Consider the following 21,120-nt stretch of genomic DNA (forward strand, 5'->3'; position numbering starts at 1 on the left):
TAAGTATTTTCATTCGTTTCTGCTAAGGGATTATTTACAGATTTATACTCGATTTTTATAATTATTATCATTATTGTTTTCATTTAAATAATTGTTGCATATATTGTGGGTTCTATAATAAGCACTATTGGTTCGAATTAATTCAATAATATATTATTATAGTTAAGATAGATGTGTGTGCTTGGTTGTGTGTGCGTGGGCGCGGCTTGCGTGCATTTAGAGAAGGAGTTCTTCTCGCGATACGTTTCATTCAAGTGTGACCGGAGCAGTATTGTTTTTAATATAACTCAATTCAGATAGCCTGACTATGCCACCTTGGGAATTACACCCAAGGAAATATAAAAAAAGGAACCCAGGTTCGGTGGTGCAGAGAAAAGTCAGAGTCGTGTAATTCAGCAAACAAATAATTTTATTTGAGAGGAAAATATTCTGCTTGTACCTTTAAATAGTAGAAATCGCTAGCAAGTTTATTGTAACAATACTAAGAACAATATTAAAAGGACATTCCTCCAGGCATACATGATCCAAACAAGTTCACATCACAAAACGACAAACAAATGTATCGTCTCCACAAAATATATAACAAAAAAAGAATTAATAAAAAAATATATATGAACAAGGCTAAAGTTTACTTTAGGGGTGGCAAGCTAGCTCTAAACAACGGTGCGCTCAACCATTTACGTGTGCACGGCAAACCAAATAAGTCGAGGTGTTCAACCCTGGTGCTCCAACCTCACAGCAAATGTGTTCACCCAGGTGACTAGCCTCCCCCTCGGCGCACTCAGCCTTGACTCAAACAAAAAAAGAAACAAAGAAAGATTAATGGGTACGATACAGATACAAAATGATCACAGTAAATCACATCCAACACAAATAGAAAGATTGACCAAATCAGTAATTAACGTGATTGGTCTCAACAGGTGACCGTTAGAAAGACACTCTACTGATATAATATAATTAATTACACCACACGGCCAACAGCCCAAAAATCACACGGGTCAAGCAAACCTCATTAAGGAAATAACCAAAATAACCCAAACCATAAAAATGAAAGCAAAACAAAACACAGAAACTATTATCGAATCACGAGAAAATAACCTAATTATGAAAAACAGCAGCACGACCTGAGTTAATCACGTGGTATGCGGGAGACTGCAAAACAAAACGTAACACTCAGATCAGAATTTAACGTTACTTCAAAAGATACAAAACATTCACTAAATCATACGTACCACACGAGAATCACACACATCTCACGGACCACACATAACGTTATCACGAAGTCAGGATGCACTCACGAATGTCCAGCTAAAACACAATAAACCCCATTACACTTAACCCCATTTAACCCTCATCACATAGCGATAGTCGACATACCTTAAAGCCCTCAATGAGCGCTTGACGCAACTCCCAGGGAACGAACGCCGCCGAGACGGCAACAGCCATCACTTCAAAAGGTAAAAACACGTACTCTAGACACTTTTAAAACCACACAAAGTTGTACATAATCTCCGTCACTTACCTAAACTAACATGACACCGGTAACCGGAAGAGGGGGCGGGTATGACAAAGCCTACATTCTAGGGCTTCCAGTCTACACTTAAATACACCGGCACTGATTACCTCATCCTCCCACTCCCATATAAGGGTAATGACGCAAAGAAAAGGAAAGGGGAAATCCCCTACTGCTACACAAGATAAAGCAAAGCTGATGGTCGCATCATTAATTAATATCATCCTTTACAGGTAACGAATGTATAAAATGTACACCATCATTGTTTTAGATCTTCATAAGAAGGACTGTTAATTGTATTATTTCTTATGTATATGAGACTGTTGAGTCTGTAAACTATAGTGTTAACGATCTGTGCTGCGAACATTGTTAGCAAACCTGGTGTGATTAGCGCGCGCGCGCCGCGAGTTATGCAGAGATAAAAATGTGGAGATAAAGTACCGAGTATAGTGTTATTCTGCATGTTTTATGTTTTCCTTTATTCATTAATTCTGTGATAAGTTTATTTCATGCTGTTTCACTGATAGTGAGTATGTATGTGACGTCATGAGTATGTAGGGTGAACTTGGATGTCAATGGCATGAATGGAATTTGAGTGTTTACAAGAGCAGCATGTAAACAAACTAATCTTCAGCGGCGAAATAAAAGCCTTTTATTGACGAGACCGGTCTGCGAGACCTCCAGCTCACAGCGGGGTCTCTGAGCAGGACTGGCCGAGCGACGAGCTAGCGGCTGGGGCAGGCGCCTGCTGGCTGTCACCTCACATTGAGCTTCTCAACTCCGAAAACTTTTAAGCAAATTGTCAATTTGGCATCAATTTTCACAAGACTGCCTATATTCGAAATCTAAACAGTTCTTTTCTCGCCTAAAACGTTCTCATAAGTGAATTTAGTGATGAATAAGATGGCGAAAATTGTTAAAATTGTCCTGTTGTTGGTCTGTCTAATATTATGACTGGCTGTTTTTTTCGCGCCGTTATTCGCGTTCTACGTCAGCGGTCACTTGACGCCTCTTTCTTTCACTCACTGTCAGTCGCTGGAGCCTGCAGGACCCTTTGCAGCTCAACAATGGCCCTGCCAACTTTATCATCAGATGAGCTGATCCAAACTTTAAAAGAAGATGGTTTAACTATGACAGAGATTGAAGTGCAGAAATTCAGAGGTGAGTACTGTCGTTAGCTAACGTAAAGTTACATTTAAGTGACACTTGCTGATTAAAGTTGGCTGCACGTTAGCTACAGTTAGATCGAACTAACATTTATATCGGGACTTATTTGTAAGTTTCCACTAACGTTCGTTAGCTAGTTGTAAAGATTGTAAAGAAAAAAGCATAATATTAGCTGACCTAGCTAACGTTTGCCAGCTTAGAGTTGGCTCGTTAGCTCGAGTTCCTCATACAGAAAAGTTGAGTTAAAGTTAAGTTGATGTCCAAATAGTGCTGCAGCTATGTAGATAATCAATTGTGTAGGTGTTTAGTGTACGGGTATTGTATATTTATATGTTGAAGATGTTGGATGATGTTCGATTCCATTTGTGCACGTGGAACTCAGTTTAACGTTAGAAGATGGCGGCTATGTTGTGCACGTTAGAATAGACTAGTTGCATGTGGCCGCCATTTTGGACATCGGATCAGCGAGTGTGCGGTTAGACACTTCCAGTTTCGCGTTACGCCCGGTGCAGGTAGCCGGATAAAGCCGAAATGTATCTTTTATAGTTGTTTATAGAATCAATTATCACTTAAAATACTTCTAAGATCCATATTACTATCACACGAGCGAGTGGCAATTAAATGCACCGGCGTAATGCGACACACTCGCTGATCCGAAATCCAAAATGGCGGCCACGCGCAACTAGCCTATTCCCGGGTCTTCTCTATAGCAGTGTTTCTTAAACGTTTTTCAACATTGTAACTTACCCCCTTTGAATTGCTTTTTTAAGCCAAGTATCCCCTAACCAGTGCAAAACATTTTTGGTAGGACTTTTTTTAAAGAGGAAGAATACAAACAGCCTTTTTAAACAAAAACAAAAAAAAACATTTAAATGTTTTTTTTTTTCAAATGTAGAATCCATCACTTAATTCATTCATTAATATAGTATAATTATTGTAGGAATTATGCATGATGTATTTTTAAATCAGTATTTTTGCAAAAAAATTCACGTACTCCAAAGTATCCCTAGGGGTACACTACCAATATTTGAGAAACACTGCTCTACGGAACAAATGAAATCTGTGGGAATTTCTGAAATGTGGACAACCAGTTACTGTGTATATACCCATAATGCATGAGTAATGATCAAATTCCAATGTGCTATTTATTAATAGAAAATTTACTTTTTACTTAATAGAAAATGAAGTGGATGGAGAGACGGTACACCTGGGCTTAACTGACTCAATGCTGGACCATCTATTTAAAGGCTCGTTCAAAAAGCAGGCCAAGTTCCTTCAAATAGTACGAAAGATGCAAGAGCCTGGACACAGAGAGGCCTGTCCCACTCAAAGGAACACACAACCCAACATGGGTAGAGACTGTCCCGTAACGGCTACTCACAGCACAGGTAGCCCCCCCCCCCCCCCCACCCCACCCCACCCCACAGCACTTCAATGTTATTAATGGAGAGTAGGGCTGGGCGATAAAACGATAGCGATAATTATCGTGATATAATTTTTCTCGATAAAACGATATCAAGAGGTCGATAAATGTTCGATAACGTTTTTGCGTTCCAAAAGCGTAACGAAACTCATTTGAACCGCGCGCCACACGGACCATTTATCCGCTCGGCTCAATGTCCAAACGGCAGCGTGAGCTCAGTAGAGCCGATGCGTTTACTCTGATCGGTCTCGGTCACGAAATCCAGTGAAAAGGAACACAATGTAAAGGCAGATGAAACAGCGCTGACAAACAGGAGAAACACTGCGCAACGATAGTCATTTTCCGTCTACAAATTCCCATCATTTACCATGGATTTACTGTAACATTAGCCTAGTAATATTAACTGCACCATGAAAAGTGGGATATACATATTGAATTGTATTATATTATTAATGTAGACAATGTATTAAAGGACTAATGGAATATAATTACAGTATTTAATGTATAAAGCTATTTAATGTATATAAGTATATAAGCTAATGTATTTACTGGCTACTGTTTTTCATACAAATACCATAGAAACAGACCTGCCAACCTGTACGCATTTTGCGTAGCGGATACGCATTTTGACATCAAAGTACGCTGGTACGATTTGTTAGTCTAAACTACGCAAAAACCTGGTGACGCCTCTGCACGCGCAGTCCTCAAATCAAGCAACAGCAAAAGAAGAAGAGTTCGACCAATCATAGCGCTGGATTCATTCCCCAAATAGCAAGCGGGGATGATTGACAGATGCGTAAGGCCTATCATTAAAAAGAGACTGAAAATCGACACCAATAAAGAATCCCGCTCGATCCGCCTTCTTCTACTCCCGCGGCCCGCAGTCTGACTGATTTCATAAGCGAGGACAGTAACGTTACAGTAGTCACTGTACATCTGACTCCTGAAGGTAAACGGGCTGGGCTGGGCTCGATATGGAAAGTTGAAATATTGTACTGAGTTAACCTAATCCTATGGATTCGATGATCACACGGATCGCATGGATTATCTTACTAATACTCCGTTCTTCATGGTCACTCAGAAAAAGAGGAAGACATCATTCAGCCACGCAAATAATAAAATGCTCAAGAAATACTGAACAATAAATCTTAATAAACTTGAAATCGCTATGGCTTCGTGATTATGAAAGTGATGTGATCATTTGTGGATTACGGATAAGCGCGAGTCTGGAGAAACAGGCGTTTATTAATTAATTCTCAGTGCTAAGAAACGTAGCCTTCATGTGTTACGTTATTGTGTTAATAATAACTAAAGTACCTAATTATGTTACATATTTATTTTGTATGAAAACTAGCGTGTTAGTTATGGATTAAAAAGTACCGTTGTATCAGTGCTGCGCGAGCTCTCTCACAAACACGGACGCGCGCACAGAGAGAAGATAATTGTAAAATTAAATTTGACGGGCTAAGTTTAAATTTTGTTCTTGCTTGTTTTTGTTTTTTGTTTTTTTTCTGTGAAAATGCCAGAAAGCATTTTGTATTATCCATCCTTGTTTTTAAAATTCGTTAAATGACGAACGTTTTAACAGCCCTTATATGTCGGATTTAAGTATTCAAGTATCTAACTTACCGGTATACTTGATATTCTTTTTAGAATAAGTGATTCGTTATGCTATTATTGGACTCCTGTCTATTTATTGTCAACTGTTTCCTATAATGTTTTGGCTAACATTTATTCAGCTAATGCGTGTCCTGTTTAAAATGCGCAATGTTCAAATGCAAAGACCACGTCACAAATAGAAGCCCTTTTCCCTGTGCTATTTAGTATCATATTTGGATATTGGAATAATAAATTAAGTAGCCTATCTTTTTTTTTTTTACAGTTTTATAGTGGTTTCTTAATTTTAGACTAGTTGACCAGCACACATTTTATGCAATGCAATATAATGCATGTGTGTCGTCGTCGCCGTCGTCGTCCACACCCCCACCCCCCCCCCCCCCCCACCCCACCCCGTCGGTACGCAAAAAATAATTTCAAGGTTGGCAGGTATGTAGAAACCATAATGTTACATTTTGCCATGATAGTGAGGTGCTACAGGCTATGCCTGGTTTCATCTGTGGTAGTCATGATCTAAATGCGTGATACTGGATGACCAATGGTTAAGTTAAATAAAACTCAGAATCAGAAAAGTCAGTATTACATAAAAAAAAAAAATGATATGATATGTTCTGACAATAGAGTAGTTTAAAACCACAATTAACGCTCTGGTTTCTACAACTGTCACTTAGGAGCAAAAATCTGCCTTAAACTTGAAAGAAATAAAGATTTGACTTTTATCGTGATAATTATCGATATCGACTGATTTTTTATTTTTTTTGGCCATATATCGCCCAGCCCTAATGGAAAGGTGATTTATGAAGTAGTGTTGTCACAATACCAAAATTGTGACTTCGATATGATACCAGACTAAATACCTCAATATCGATACCATGGGGAAAAAAACTAAATCAGTAGTAGTAGTAATTGAAAAATATGACAGAACTTACAATTCATTGTTTTTTAAATTCATTTGAAAAAATTCTTCTTTTTGACCATTCCTTCCCCTTAAAATAAAATAATAATAATTGCATGCCATTGACATTATCAATCATGTTAACATTTGCTAACCTTTAACAATTCTGGTTAGGATGACCAAAATCTAATTTCATGAAACGAGTTATTTAATATTTTTTAAATGTAATTTTATAATTACAATATAGATATTTAATTTAATTGTATCTCTGCTATATGAAGGCAATATAATTATTTATTCTTACAGAGGACATGGACACAGAGGAGATCCACACTATTACATTTCAAGTGCTAGATGTTGATGCTGCTACGAGGTAAGTGTTGAGTTTCATTCAACTGCAACACCAACTCTCTTTTATTAAGCTCTTATACTTACCTGTTTTAAAGAAATCGAAACAAATCATTGTACTTTAAAGTGGCCGTGAGGGCCTCTCGGCTACCGTAGTACTTACTATAACGAACTAACAGACGTAAATTGTCTTTATTTTTTCTTGTAAAACTAGTTCTCAGTCCTTTGGGAGACTGCCTGATGTTTATGTCCTCCCATCATTCCCTAAAGAGCTTCAAGCAAAGCTGGATGCCAAAGAGGAGGTCCAGAGAGTTCCACAATACAGGCACAAAATAATACGAGTATTGCATGAGACTGTTGCCATGTATACTATGTAAGTACTACTGGCTGTATTCTTTGTCCCGTGTGTGTGTTGTGTGTCTTGTTTTTTGTCTCTTGCTGCTCATTCTGTCTTTTGTTGGCACTGTTTCTGCTGGACTTGTCCATTCACCAATCCAATCCAGATGCTATATCTATCACTAATCATTTACTTTTACTGGTTTCTGTTCTAGGTATCCCACTCACACAGAGTATGTCAAGGTAGCCCAGGCATTAATCCGGAAATACCCATTCCTGAAGGATGTTACGGGAAATGGCTATGTAAGTAGCTTTGCTTAATGTACTCCATGATAAATATTAAACCATGTGAATGAACTCTGAAAGTCATTGTTGTCTAGCTAGCTTTGTTGTAGTCCTATCCTTCATCATAATATGTGTGTATTAAGTCTCTGGAGTGACAATGGAAGCGTCCATATGCCAATCGACCGTTTCCCCGTTTATAGGAGCAATGTGACCACTCACCTGCAGCAGGTCTCTGAATAAAAGCACAAATGTTTACCTCAAAGCTTCCTCCAGACCTCCACCAATGAGGTGGGATAATTAATTAGTTAATATCCAGTCAGTTGTACAATTGATTAATCAGGTATGCCCTGGTCACTTATTCCAATAGTATAGGACAGGAAATGGTAGATGCAGTTTTACTTTCAGGAAGTAGTGGAGCTGGTGAATATAGCCTATAGGCTACTGTATATGGACACACATTTGAGCCTTGATTCCGCGACCTGCTGCAGGTGAGTGGTCATATTGCACATATAAACTGTGAAACGGTCTTTTGGCGTATGGACGCTTCCATTGTAACTCCATGGGACTAGCTTTGTTCATCCAAAGTGAGAGGTTTTGTTGAGTAATTTGGATTTATTTTTGTTGTTGAAATAAGCATACCTGGCACATGTCGCTGAAACGCAAATTCAAGACCGAACGTGCTCCACTTGTCCAAAATGATGAAGTGAAACTGATCAAAGAGAAGTTTGCCCATGGAACGAAGTCCAAGCTACCTGATGCTGAGAGTGCAAACACCTCTCTGAGAACCAAGCCACGATCAGTGAGTTGGATTTAAATAATTTTTGTTGTTTGATTGTCAAACAAGGGAGGGAAAGGGGGTGGGGAGTTGATTAGTCACATGTGCACAAGCCGTGGTAAGGGTCGAACTGTAAGGTCGTATCCTTACCTAATTTCTTGTCTCAGCTAGGGCTGTCGTGGTGAAGGAATTTCCCTTGCGGTAATTTTGAGTGGCTCAATAGCGCGATGTGCCATTTATTTATTTATTTATTTATTTATTTATTTATTTGATTTATTTATTTGATTTATTTATATTTATTTGTTGCTATATAAATAAGTGTTATGATGTGGTCAGCATGCACAAAAACTAGTACATTTTCAGTAATGTAACCGAAACTAAACAGTGTCTATCTGCGCATTGAAAGGCTGTCACTCAGCACGCAGTTACAGTGGGAACAGCCTGTCTTTGATTCATATAACCGTTCGTTCAACGAACACGTTCAAAAACGCTGATTCATTTAAAGATAGTGATGAAACAAGGTGTTACTTTATTTTTAACTTTGAGCTCCACTTTTCAAGGCTCAGCTTACCGCGTCGCATGGGTAACGCTGAAGCTGATGCGATTTAATGTGTGGCTTTCTGATTTTTGTTTCCCGCGGCTTCCTCACGCTGTGGAATGCTGACCAGCGCTGTCACTGATGCCAGGGACATATTCAACATATTTCGCTTTCCTTGGACACAGCAACCTTTTCACAAATCTATATGACTTTACCTCATAGACAGACGCAGGTAATCGCACGCAATCCGTCGATCATTCGTCGGTCTATTTAGGCTTAAGTGCAAATTCACAAAGCCTCTGTACAAATCACCATGATAAAAAAAGTCTCGTTATCATTATTAACTTATTTAACATTCAATATATGTGAGCGAAGTTCAAAACAAGAAGGGTATTATTGCCTTATGAAAAAAGAAAATGCGAATATTGCGGTGTGCTGCGATTACTTGCATTCCTCTGCGGTTGGCTTGTCAGTAGCGCGGTACTGCAATATTGCGGTTATCGCAACAGCCCTAGTCTCAGCTAAACATACCCCCCCCTGCCTGTCTCTTTCTTTCACTCACCTCTCCTCCTCTCTTTTTTCCCCCTCTCTTAGAATACAGAAGTCAGATCTCTCAGTCTCTGTCCCACACTCCCCTGGCCTGATCCTTTTTTTAATTTTTCTGTTCTGTTACTATTTTGGTCAATAGGAACTTGATGTTCTTGGGGAAGATGCATCTTCAATCGCTGGTCATGTTAAGATTCTGCAAACACAATACAGCAAGGCGCAGCCAGACACTGTGATTGTACGCGACCTAATGCAGAGAACTTTAGCATGGAGGCAAAAGGAGATTGCAGAAGGAATGAGTGTTGAGGACACTGTGAAGAAATATCCCTTCTTAAAGACACCCTCAGGAGTAAGTGTTAAAAGTTAGATGTACCCTAGAACAACAAGACCTTTATAAAAACATTTAAATAAGTCTTGACTTTGTAAACATGGTTTGTTTAAACAGAGCTAGTATAGTCTAGAATTATACTCCACTTCGCATTCTCTTAACCCCCCCATAGCATGTTAAAATACTTTCCCTCATGGTCAGGTGCTTACTTGTCTTTGTCTTTCTGCAGCTGTTGGAGGAGGTGGGTCGTATCCACTCCACAGCGAGCATTAGCTTCACTGATGGCTTTAACCAGATTGTTCCCAAAGTACTTGCCCTGGCTCAAGGAAAATCTCCACTAGTCAAACAGTACTTGGAGGCCAGAGAAGAAGCGCTTACCGAGGATCTACCAGGTACTTACAAAACGCTTATTATGAGTGTACTCACACAAATCAGTAGACAAAGTGCATTTTGAGATGATAATCAGATTTTGTGTTTGTATAAGCTACTGGATGCCTAAAATTTCCTTCAGGATGAATAAAGTATCGATTTTTCATGATTCTCTTCTAGGAATGGACTTCAGAGCGGCACTAATCCTCCTGCCAATCATTTTTAAAGAGAGTGTGGATCATCACATTATGATGGGAGAGGTATGGATCTCTAGCACTCTAGTGTTTTGTATTTTTTTTCTTTTTTGGGGGGGGGGGGGAAGGAATGATAGGATAGGATCGGATCGGATCGACTATCTCTTTTTCTTTTACCAAACATGTGTTTGCATCCCTGTCTACTTTGCTGTATTCTTCAGGGTGAACACAACACACCATACCCAATTGTCCAGGTGACCCAAGAAGACTGGAAGTCCACATTTGAGGGACGAAGCTCCTGTTCCCTGAAGGTAGACAGGGTCGAGGTGTGTGAAGGCATGAAGGTAGAGGAAGCCATGATCTCCTCGTTTTATTCATATTTTGTTTTCAATCTTGAATACCAACCCAAAAACAAGAACACTCTGACATTTCTCCAGCGATGTATTGCGAAAATTAATGTGAAGGGAGACCGGCCTCTGCCGACGACTGTAACCAGAGTTATAAACCACCTCTTCTAAATGCCTCGTTTACACCCACGTTTACACCAGTGCCCTAAGTGCCAAAGAAAAACTTTCACTCTTATGAAGTTGGTCCAACATGTGGGACTAACTCATGCCCATGAGGCAGGCTTCTCGATCACATGTGGACTCAATGACTGCCAATCCACTTTTTCTAGTTACCCATCTTTCAGATGTCATGTTTATAGAAAACATAGAGCTTGTATTTTACCTGCTAGTGAGGAGCCTGCTAGTGAGGAGCCTGCTAGTGAAAACCCTGCTTCTGAAGATGAACATGAGCATGTTATGTGTGATGATGCAGATGTCCAAACCCCCCCTTGTATGGACACACTTTTATATAACTTTAAAAATAATCTTTGTAGCTTCATCCTAAAATGCAGGGAAAAAAACAATTTACCAGAATCAGTTCAGCAGGAAATTCTTAGTGATGTAAACTTTTTATTTTGTTTTTTTAAGGAGAATTAGATGAATTTGTATCTTATCATCTTAAAGAAAATGGTTTTGATGTCAAAGGATGTCCTGAACTTCAGCAGGTTTTACAGTCCAATGATTTTTTTGAGGAAGCATCAAAAGAGTTCTCTTCTCAGTTCAAATTGAAAGAATACTGTAAGTCAATGTTAGACTTGACTGAACCAGTTCAATACACTTTAAGAGGGTCTACAGGACATAAAATAGGTAGCTTCTCCTATGTTCCCATTTCTGATGTTTTAAAAAAATATTGTTCTCATGAGGATGTATGGGATGACATAGTGTCTGTAAATATTGAAGATGAACAGGTCTTAACTGACTTTAGTGATGGATTGTACTATAAAGAGCATCTTTTCTTTAGAGAATATCCAAATGCATTACGACTGCATTTTTATGAGGATGAATTTGAGGTAGTAAATCCTTTGGGATCAAAGAAAACAAAACACAAACTGTGCGCCTTCTACTACACTGTAGGTAATGTACATGGAAGGTACAGGTCTCAAGTGAAGCATATTCATTTAGCATTACTGGTGCGCTATTCCTATTTAAAGGAGTGTGGCTTAGAAGTTATCCTAAAGCCACTGCTAGATGATCTTAAAGTGCTCTCAACAGATGGGTTCACCCTCACTGTTGGTGGGGTTGAGCAGAATGTCCATGCAGCCCTAGCTACCATTTCAGGTGATAACCTTTCAGCTCACATGATTGGAGGATACAGTATGTCATTTAACTCAGGAAGAGTTTGTAGACATTGTATGGGAACATATACAGATATAAAAGAGAAATTTCAGGAAGATAGTTATGTTTTAAGAACATCTGACGTTCACCGGTATCACCTGGAATGTATCCAGCAAAATCCTGACAGTAGAGTAACATATGGGGTACAGTGTAGTTGTCCGTTTAATGTGCTTCCTTATTTTGATGTTACGAAGTCCTTACCTCCAGACATAATGCATGACATGTTAGAGGGTGTCATACCTTTAGTTTTGAAACTTGTCCTGTGCCAAGCTCATAAAGAGAAACATATTAGCATACAAGAGGTGAACGAAGAGCTGCAGAGAATGACAATAGGTCAAAATGATAGAGCAAATAAGCCAGTACAGTTGTCTGAAAGATTACTACAAAAAGGAGGCATTGTGGGCTCGGCATCTCAGAAATGGTGCCTTTTTAGACTTATTCCTTTTTTGATCGCACATCGTATACCTCCTGAGTGTCAATATTGGCGTGTGTACCTGTTGTGCCGAGAAATTGTAGATATTGTTCTAGCTCCAACGGTGAGAAGAGAGAACCTTCCTCTTTTAGATGTACTTGTGCAAGAATTTTTGACAGAGTTGAAAGCTGTATTTGGAAATGTTATTACACCGAAGTGCCATTATTTAATTCATTATTCTAGATTAATTTCAATGTTTGGGCCTCTTCGTTCTCTCTGGTGCATGAGGTTTGAAGGCAAACACCAATATTTTAAGAATATTGCAAGTAATTGTCGTAATTTCATTAATATAGCTTCCACTCTGAGCAACCGTCACCAGTTAAAACAATGCTGGGAGTTTTCTTCAAATAATTTCTTAGATGATTTTGAGAAGGTACCAAGAAGCAGTACTAGCACTCCATTTTGTTCTTTACCACTTACTCTCCAGTGTGCTCTAGAGCAATATTTTACTGATGTTTCTTTTAGTGAAGATAAAGTTATTCAACGTGTTTCAGAAGTAACCGTTAACAATGTCAAGTATGCCACACAAGATGTTTTTGTTTTGGATGTGTTGCATGGTGAGAGAATTCCTCTTTTTTTCCAAATGAAATACATTTTTAATGTGGACACTACATGGGTTTTTTGTGGAAAACTGATATATCCAAAGTATTTTAGCCAGCACTTTTATGCTTATTCAGTCAAATTTGACCTGGAATGGACTGTGATACAGCCTGGGGCAGAGCTAGATTTTAATGCCCTTGATATATATACAGTTGATGGTGATATCTTTGTGGCAATGAAATACTGTGTGTAAGAATTATTGTACAAATATTTTAGCACTTTCATGAATTGACTAATCTTTTGATGTTGTCTTTCTCTTTAAAGGATTAGTTCACCCCAAAATGAAATTTCCTAATAATATAGGGAACACTTAAACACAATGTAACTCCAAGTCAATCACACTTCTGTGGAATCAAACTGTCCACTTAGGAAGCAACACTGATTGACAATCAATTTCACATGCTGTTGGGCAAATGGAATAGACAACAGGTGGAAATTATAGGCAATTAGCAAGACACCCCCAATAAAGGAGTGGTTCTGCAGGTGGTGACCACAGACCACTTCTCAGCTCCTGTGCTTCCTGGCTGATGTTTTGGTCACTCTTGAATGCTGGCGGTGCTTTCACTCTAGTGGTAGCATGAGACGGAGTCTACAACCCACGCGAGTGGCTCAGGTAGTGCAGCTCATCCACGACGGCACATCAATGCAAGCTGTGGCAAGAAGGTTTGCTGTGTCTGTCAGCGTAGTGTCCAGAGCATGGAGGCGCTACCAGGAGACAGGCCAGGACATCAGGAGACGTGGAGGAGGCCGTAGGAGGGCAACAACCCAGCAGCAGTACACGCTACCTCTGCCTTTGTGCAAGGAGGAGCACTGCCAGAGCCCTGCCAAATGACCTCCAGCAGGCCACATGTGCATGTGTCTGCTCAAACAGTCAGAAACCGACTCCATGAGGGTGGTACGAGGGCCCGACGTCCACATGTGGGGGTTGTGCTTACAGCCCAGCACCGCGCAGGACGTTTGGCATTTGCCAGAGAACACCCAAGATTGGCAAATTCGTCACTGGCGCCCTGTGCTCTTCACAGATGAAAGCAGGTGCTTTCACAGTGCTTTTCACAATTCGCCACTGGCGCCCTGTGCTCTTCACAGATGTTGCAGGCAGCAGAACGTTCTCCACGGCGTCTCCAGACTCTGTCACGTCGGTCACATATGCGCCCTGTGATCTTCACAGATGAAGAAGGTTCACACTGAGCATGTGAAAGAGTCTGGAGACGCCGTGGAGAACGTTCTGCTGCCTGCAACATCTGTGAAGAGCACAGGTGCTTTCACAGTGCTTTTCACAATGCTTTTCACAATTCGCCACTGGCGCCCTGTGCTCTTCACAGATGTTGCAGGCAGCAGAACGTTCTCCACGGCGTCTCCAGACTCTTTCACATGCTCAGTGTGAACCTTCATCTGTGAAGATCACAGGGCGCATATGTGACCGACGTGACAGAGTCTGGAGACGCCGTGAAGAACGTTCTGCTGCCTGCAACATCTGTGAAGAGCACAGGGCGCCAGTGGCGAATTGTGAAAAGCACTGTGAAAGCACCTGTGCTCTTCACAGATGTTGCAGGCAGCAGAACGTTCTCCACGGCGTTTCCAGACTGTCACATGTGCTCAGTGTGAACCTGCTTTCATCTGTGAAGAGCACAGGGCGCCAGTGACGAATTTGCCAATCTTGGGTGTTCTCTGGCAAATGCCAAACGTCCTGCGCGGTGCTGGGCTGTAAGCACAACCCCCACATGTGGACGTCGGGCCCTCGTACCACCCTCATGGAGTCGGTTTCTGACTGTTTGAGCAGACACATGCACATGTGGCCTGCTGGAGGTCATTTGGCAGGGCTCTGGCAGTGCTCCTCCTTGCACAAAGGCGGAGGTAGCGTGTACTGCTGCTGGGTTGTTGCCCTCCTACGGCCTCCTCCACGTCTCCTGATGTCCTGGCCTGTCTCCTGGTAGCGCCTCCATGCTCTGGACACTACGCTGACAGACACAGCAAACCTTCTTGCCACAGCTTGCATTGATGTGCCGTCGTGGATGAGCTGCACTACCTGAGCCACTCGCGTGGGTTGTAGACTCCGTCTCATGCTACCACTAGAGTGAAAGCACCGCCAGCATTCAAGAGTGACCAAAACATCAGCCAGGAAGCACAGGAGCTGAGAAGTGGTCTGTGGTCACCACCTGCAGAACCACTCCTTTATTGGGGGTGTCTTGCTAATTGCCTATAATTTCCACCTGTTGTCTATTCCATTTGCCCAACAGCATGTGAAATTGATTGTTAATCAGTGTTGCATCCTAAATGGACAGTTTGATTCCACAGAAGTGTGATTGACTTGGAGTTACATTTTGTTTAAGTGTTCCCTATATTTTTTGAGCAGTGTAATTTACTCACCCCAATTCCATCCAAGATATCCATGTCTTTCTTTCCTCAGTGGGAGAGAAATTTTGTTTTTTGAGGAAAACATTTCTGGATTTTTTTTCTACCAATTGACTTCATTGGTTACCATCGTTTTTAAGTCCAAATCAATGCAGTTTCAAGAGTCTTTGAAGTGTTTAAACGGGCTGTACGAGATCACAGCTGGATATCTTGGATGGCATTGGGGTGAGAAAATTATTAGGAAATTTTCATTTTGGGGAGAAATAATCCGTTAAGCATACAATGAACACTCACAGTAGCTCATAGTAGTTTAAAGCGTTATGTTATGTTATGTTATGTTATGTTATGTTATGTTATGTTATGTTATGTTATGTTATGTTATGTTCTTGCACTGCAGTAAGTAATGCGTTCATAAAGTGATTCTGCAGTAATTAATGCATTCATAAAGTGATTCTCTAAAGTTGCTTAAGTGAAAAACTTTGTTTATTAAAGTTTATTGCAAACGAAGATTGTGGTGTGCGGTCGTTATTCTCTTTCCAGTATTTTAATTTTTACAGTTTAACTTCTTTTAAATCATTGATTGTGGGAAAACAAAACATTGCTTTCTTTTGCTCTCATTCTTTTCTATTAATCAAGGACATTTTTGCCACTTTATAGGTACAATGGCATCGTCGCTGGGGTGGTACCCCTAACGAGAACAAATTGGTACCATCTAATTGGGTACCTTTTTGTACCAGTGGATTAAGGTACAAATGTATTGCTAAGGTACCAAATTGTCTCTCAAAAGGTACAGTATAAAAGGGTACAACTCTGTACCTATGGTAAGGGTACCATTGCTGTACCTCGGGGGTACCACCTCAGCGACGAGCCATTTGTACCCTAGAAGGTACATATTTGTACCTAAAAGGCACAAACTGTAGGGGTACTTCTTTGTACCCATTAATATGGTACAAGTTTGTTCCCCTTGGTGGTACTGCCCCAGCGACGAGCATTTGTACCTTTTTTTTGTCTTTTCTGTACCTTTATTTCTGAGAGTGTAAGGTACAAAACGCTTGTCACTGGGGCAGTACCCTTAAAAGGACAAATTTGCACCTTATAAGGTACAATTTAGTCACGAGAGGTACATATTTGTCTTTGAAAGGTACATACTGCAAGGGTACTGATATGTACCCATGTATAAGGGTACAACGGGTGTACCCTTGAGGGTACTGCCCCAGTGACAAGCCGTTGTACCCCTAAAGGTACAAATTTTGCACATTTTTTCTGACAGTGTATGCTACTGTATCAATGTTTTTTTTAAACTGTGGTACGGATACCACTTTTGGCGCTCTTTTTAGTGATACTGAATTAACTGCTATAACCTAGACATTAACCTAGAAATTATTCTCTTGGCAGGCGTGATACTGTCATGTTTCTCTGTATAAACACAGTGATCTTTTCTAGTGATACTGAGTTAACTGCTATAACCTAGACATTAACTGTCATGTTTCTCTGTATAAACACAGTGATCTTTCTAGTGATACTGAGTTAACTACTATAACCTAGACATTAACTGTCATGTTTCTCTGTATAAACACAGTGATCTTTCTAGTGATACTGAGCTAACTGCTATAACCTAGACATTAACCTAGAAATTATTCTCTTGGCAGACGTGATACTGTCATGTTTCTCTGTGGGGCTATTTACACTTGGCCACTTCATGTGTTTTCTCAGATCGGATAGCTATCTGATTTATCAAAACGATTCCATTTACACCTGGTCACATAAATGTGTTTTTGCGAAACGGATTTAAATCCGATCTTCAATTCTCGCGCTATATGCAGATTTAATGGAGTGCACGTCACGAAAGCAACAGATATGAGCTGCATTTTTTTGATCATCAGCTAAAATTTACAAATCAAAGACAGCAATAAGAGAGAGCAGTAACAGCCCTGGTAAGATCATTTTGTTTCTTTAATTTTAATAAAGATGATGGTGTGTTAAGCACCTGCGACTTACTTTCACTTTGATTTGCGATAGTTTGCACGTTGGATTAATGAATAGATGCTCTGCTTCTCATCTGCGGTGACGCGCGTGTTCCAGTAGCGTCGTCATATCTGGCTATAACATTATATATTTCCTATAACACACTCTCACACGTTTATTTTTTAGCATTTTTGGGAGGAGTACAATTTACATATGTGGTTTCAACAACCAGATGCATTTACACTTGTCCAGTTTCGTCAGGAATGCGGCCCAGACCACCTCCTGAAGTGGTTTGAGCGATCGGATTCTCGAATGCGTTTCGGAGGGCATTTACACCTGGTCTTTTCACGATCGGATAGCTATCCGATCTGAGAAAACGCATGAAGTGGACAGGTGTAAACAGCCCCTGTATAAACACCGTAATCTTTCTAGTGATACTGAGTTAACTGCTATAACCTAGACATTAACCTAGAAATTAAATATCTCTATCTGTAAGCAATATGTAGTGCTTGATTATTGTCTATATGTAGTGCTTGATTATTGGCATTTTAATATACCATAAACCATTTAATAGTATTCCTGTTGATTGTATAGTTTAATATGTAACTACAAGAGTACTTGTAACAATATTTATAACAATGTTTTTTAGGTTTCTTGCCACTGGGGACTCATTCAGGACGATAGCGTCCAGCTACCGGGTTGGTGTCTCCACTGTGTGCCAGATCGTCGCCCAGGTAGTGACTGCCATCTGGGACTGCCTTGTGGAGGACTACATGGCTGTGCCCACCACCAAAGACTGGAGGTCCATCGCAGAGGGATTTCAGGAGCGGTGGAACTTCCCTCTGCGTTGGAGCGGTGGATGGGAAGCATGTGGTGCTGAAGGCACCCCCCAACTCAGGATCCCAGTTCCACAACTACAAGGAAACATTCTCCATCGTTCTCCTTGCAGTTGTGGATGCGAAGTATCGCTTCCGGGTGATCGATGTTGGGGGGTACGGCAGGATCATTGACGGTGGGATTCTGGCAAACTCTGCCTTCGGACAGGCTCTCCGGGCTGGCACTCTTCATCTGCCTCCTGACCACCCTCTACCTGGTACTGAAGAAAGAGGACCCCAGCCCCATGTCTTCGTGGCTGATGAGGCGTTCCCGCTGCGGAGGAACCTCATGCGGCCCTTCCCTGGACGCACGCTTCCTTCAGAGAGGCGTGTCTGTCTTCAATTACCGCCTCTCCAGAGCCAGGCTGGTGGTTTAGAACGCCTTTGGCATCCTCTCCTCACAGTGGAGGATGTACCGCCGCCTCATCGAGGTCCACCCTGAAGTTGCGGAGAAGTGTGTGAAGGCGACGTGTGTTCTCCACAACTTCATGCGGTATTCAGAAGGGAGAGAGGCACCTGCTGTGAGGGGCGCGGGGCATGCTGGAGAGGAGCCGCTGTCAGGTCTGGGTCGAGTTGCAGCCAACAACTCCTCCAGAGAGGCACTCCAGGTGAGGGAGGTTTTCATGGAACACTTCTCGGCGGAGGGAGCAGTACCATGGCAGCCGACGGAGTAGCATTTGAAGTCCTCCTCATGACTTCCCCAAAACGGCTCTTTTAAGAGCCACCCACAAACCTATAAAGAGCATGTTTTTCTAAAAACAGTTTACAATTTTACAAGTTTACAATTTTTTACAATACAATTTAGTATTTTTTTTTCCAGGTTGTCAGCCTCAGTTCCAGGCTGTCAGGTCCACAACATGCACATGTATTAAGTTTAAACTCTGACTAACCTTTTCAAAATTACAGGTTTTCCATGTTTGTATACAAGGTAAAATGATTTATATTTTAATAAATAAATGGAGCCAGCCTCCAAAAGTAATGAACCTTTCTTCTTTTTTTTTGTTGGTTGTCTTTACATTACAATGATGTTTCATATAATCTATATTTAGATATTGGAATAAATAACATTAAATACTAAATTAATACATCTCGTATATTAAAAAACAAGTTATGTGACACAAGATTTGCTTTGTTGTGCATAGAACCACACCAGGCATTTAGTCAGATTGTAAAATAATTTATTAAGGCCAATTATATAAAATAAATAATACAAACAGAAAAAAATTGTAGAGACATGAATAAAAAGGACCTCGCTTGGAAGCTGGAAAAGCCCCAGGGAACAGCATGTAGGAGAAGAGGAAGGAGGGCATTCTGCGTTTCCTGCGTTGTTGGAGGTCGCGTCGGAGGTTGTGACAGGAGCGCAAGAAGTCGCTGCTCCACCTCCGACGGACCATCCGGTGACCGCTCACGGGGCCGCCAACGAGCTCTCCTCCTCTGTTGGCCTGTGAAAATAAAAAAATAGAAATTTAAACAACAGAATTGTCTGGATATTGTGAGAATAATAATAACTGTGCCTGTGTGAGTGACATATAAAATGTATGCAGATGATTGGTTGCATAGACTGCAATGGATTTGTGTCTGCATTTACAAAAAACAATGATTATTAGTAAGGGGACTAATGTTTTGTGCATGTAACATGTTGAAATATTGTTTGTACTATTGCCTTCACACACCTCTAGGTTCAGCAGCAGGGGCTGAGGGACCAGGGACTGGGGAGACAGGAGAAGAAGGGGGGTTCTTTGACCACCCTCTCTCTGATATGGCTCTGTCAAGACAATATTAAATGTTAATACGACACATTGGTAACAATACTCAGAAAGATTAAATTTTTTCATCTGTAAACATGACAACATATATGCCTTGGGGGTCGAGGAATCCCAAGATCTGAGAAAACTTCCACCTCTTCCCAGACCCTGCTGCCGACCCACTCCTCTTCTCCATCTCCCTCCTCTTCTCATGATGTTTTATTAACAAAGTTCGGGAGGAGCACGTTCAAATAATCAAGCAAGCAATCAATCAACTCATCAAACAATTACCATGTCTACCCTATCAGCATGAGAGGAAGCATATATATATTCACTCTGTCAACTCACCTAACATTCCTTGACAGTTTTCAGCATCCCTCCACCACCCCGACTCCTCACTCTTGGCTTGTTCTTTCATAGCCAGGAATACGGGGGGAGTACTCTGGGTTCGGGCCAAATACCGAGCCCGGAGCCCTCTCCTCGGACAGCACGCCAAATACGCATTTATTCTATCTGACTTATTTGTAAGTGTGAACTCGTGAACTTCAGGTACGTGTCCCTGAGGCTTTTCCACTTTTTGCGGCAGACATCCTCTGAATAAACACATTATCTTGTTAGTGAAAAGTAGTTGTATATTTGCGGGAAAATAGTTGTAAACTAGCAGCACGGCAGCTTGCTAACTGATTAGTAGGTCAATAACGTGACTCATAAGTGAAATTTGTAACATTAAGTTACATCACAGTGAAGGTTTAAAAATTAATTTAAACAACAGAATTGTCTGGATATAACAGACCTATACATAGAAAAACATGAAAATTAACAGTAGCTAAAAAGTGAGAAAATAGTTGTAAACTAGCAGCACGGCAGCTTGCTAGCTGGTTAAGTTAGTAGGTCAATAACGTGACTCAAAAGTTAAATTTGTATATCTTACAACTTACCAGGTTGTACAATCTCCTCACTAATTTTCTTCCAAGCGAGGTCCTTTTTGTTCCTGTCTCTATAAAAGTACGAACTTGAGTCATACAACTCTGGGTGACCACTCACAGCAAGAATCAG

At 40.8% G+C, this 21,120-nt stretch overlaps 1 protein-coding gene across 1 annotated transcript; it reads left to right on the forward strand.

Moving 5' to 3' along the window:
- Positions 1 to 2,539: 2,539 nt before the first annotated feature.
- LOC308689278 (sterile alpha motif domain-containing protein 3-like) lies at positions 2,540 to 11,317 on the forward strand (the record flags this gene model as incomplete). Its single annotated transcript, XM_081362932.1, has 11 exons — positions 2,540 to 2,674; positions 3,859 to 4,068; positions 6,922 to 6,988; positions 7,178 to 7,336; positions 7,515 to 7,602; positions 8,219 to 8,383; positions 9,586 to 9,792; positions 10,001 to 10,163; positions 10,321 to 10,400; positions 10,556 to 10,678; positions 11,309 to 11,317. Exons 1-11 carry the CDS (start codon positions 2,581 to 2,583, stop codon positions 11,315 to 11,317), a joined length of 1,365 nt encoding a protein of 454 aa, XP_081219058.1. The 5' UTR covers positions 2,540 to 2,580.
- Positions 11,318 to 21,120: the final 9,803 nt, after the last annotated feature.

Source organism: Scardinius erythrophthalmus, assembly GCF_964197995.2.
Source record: "Scardinius erythrophthalmus genome assembly, chromosome: 4".
NCBI classification, from domain to species: Eukaryota; Metazoa; Chordata; class Actinopteri; order Cypriniformes; family Leuciscidae; genus Scardinius; species Scardinius erythrophthalmus.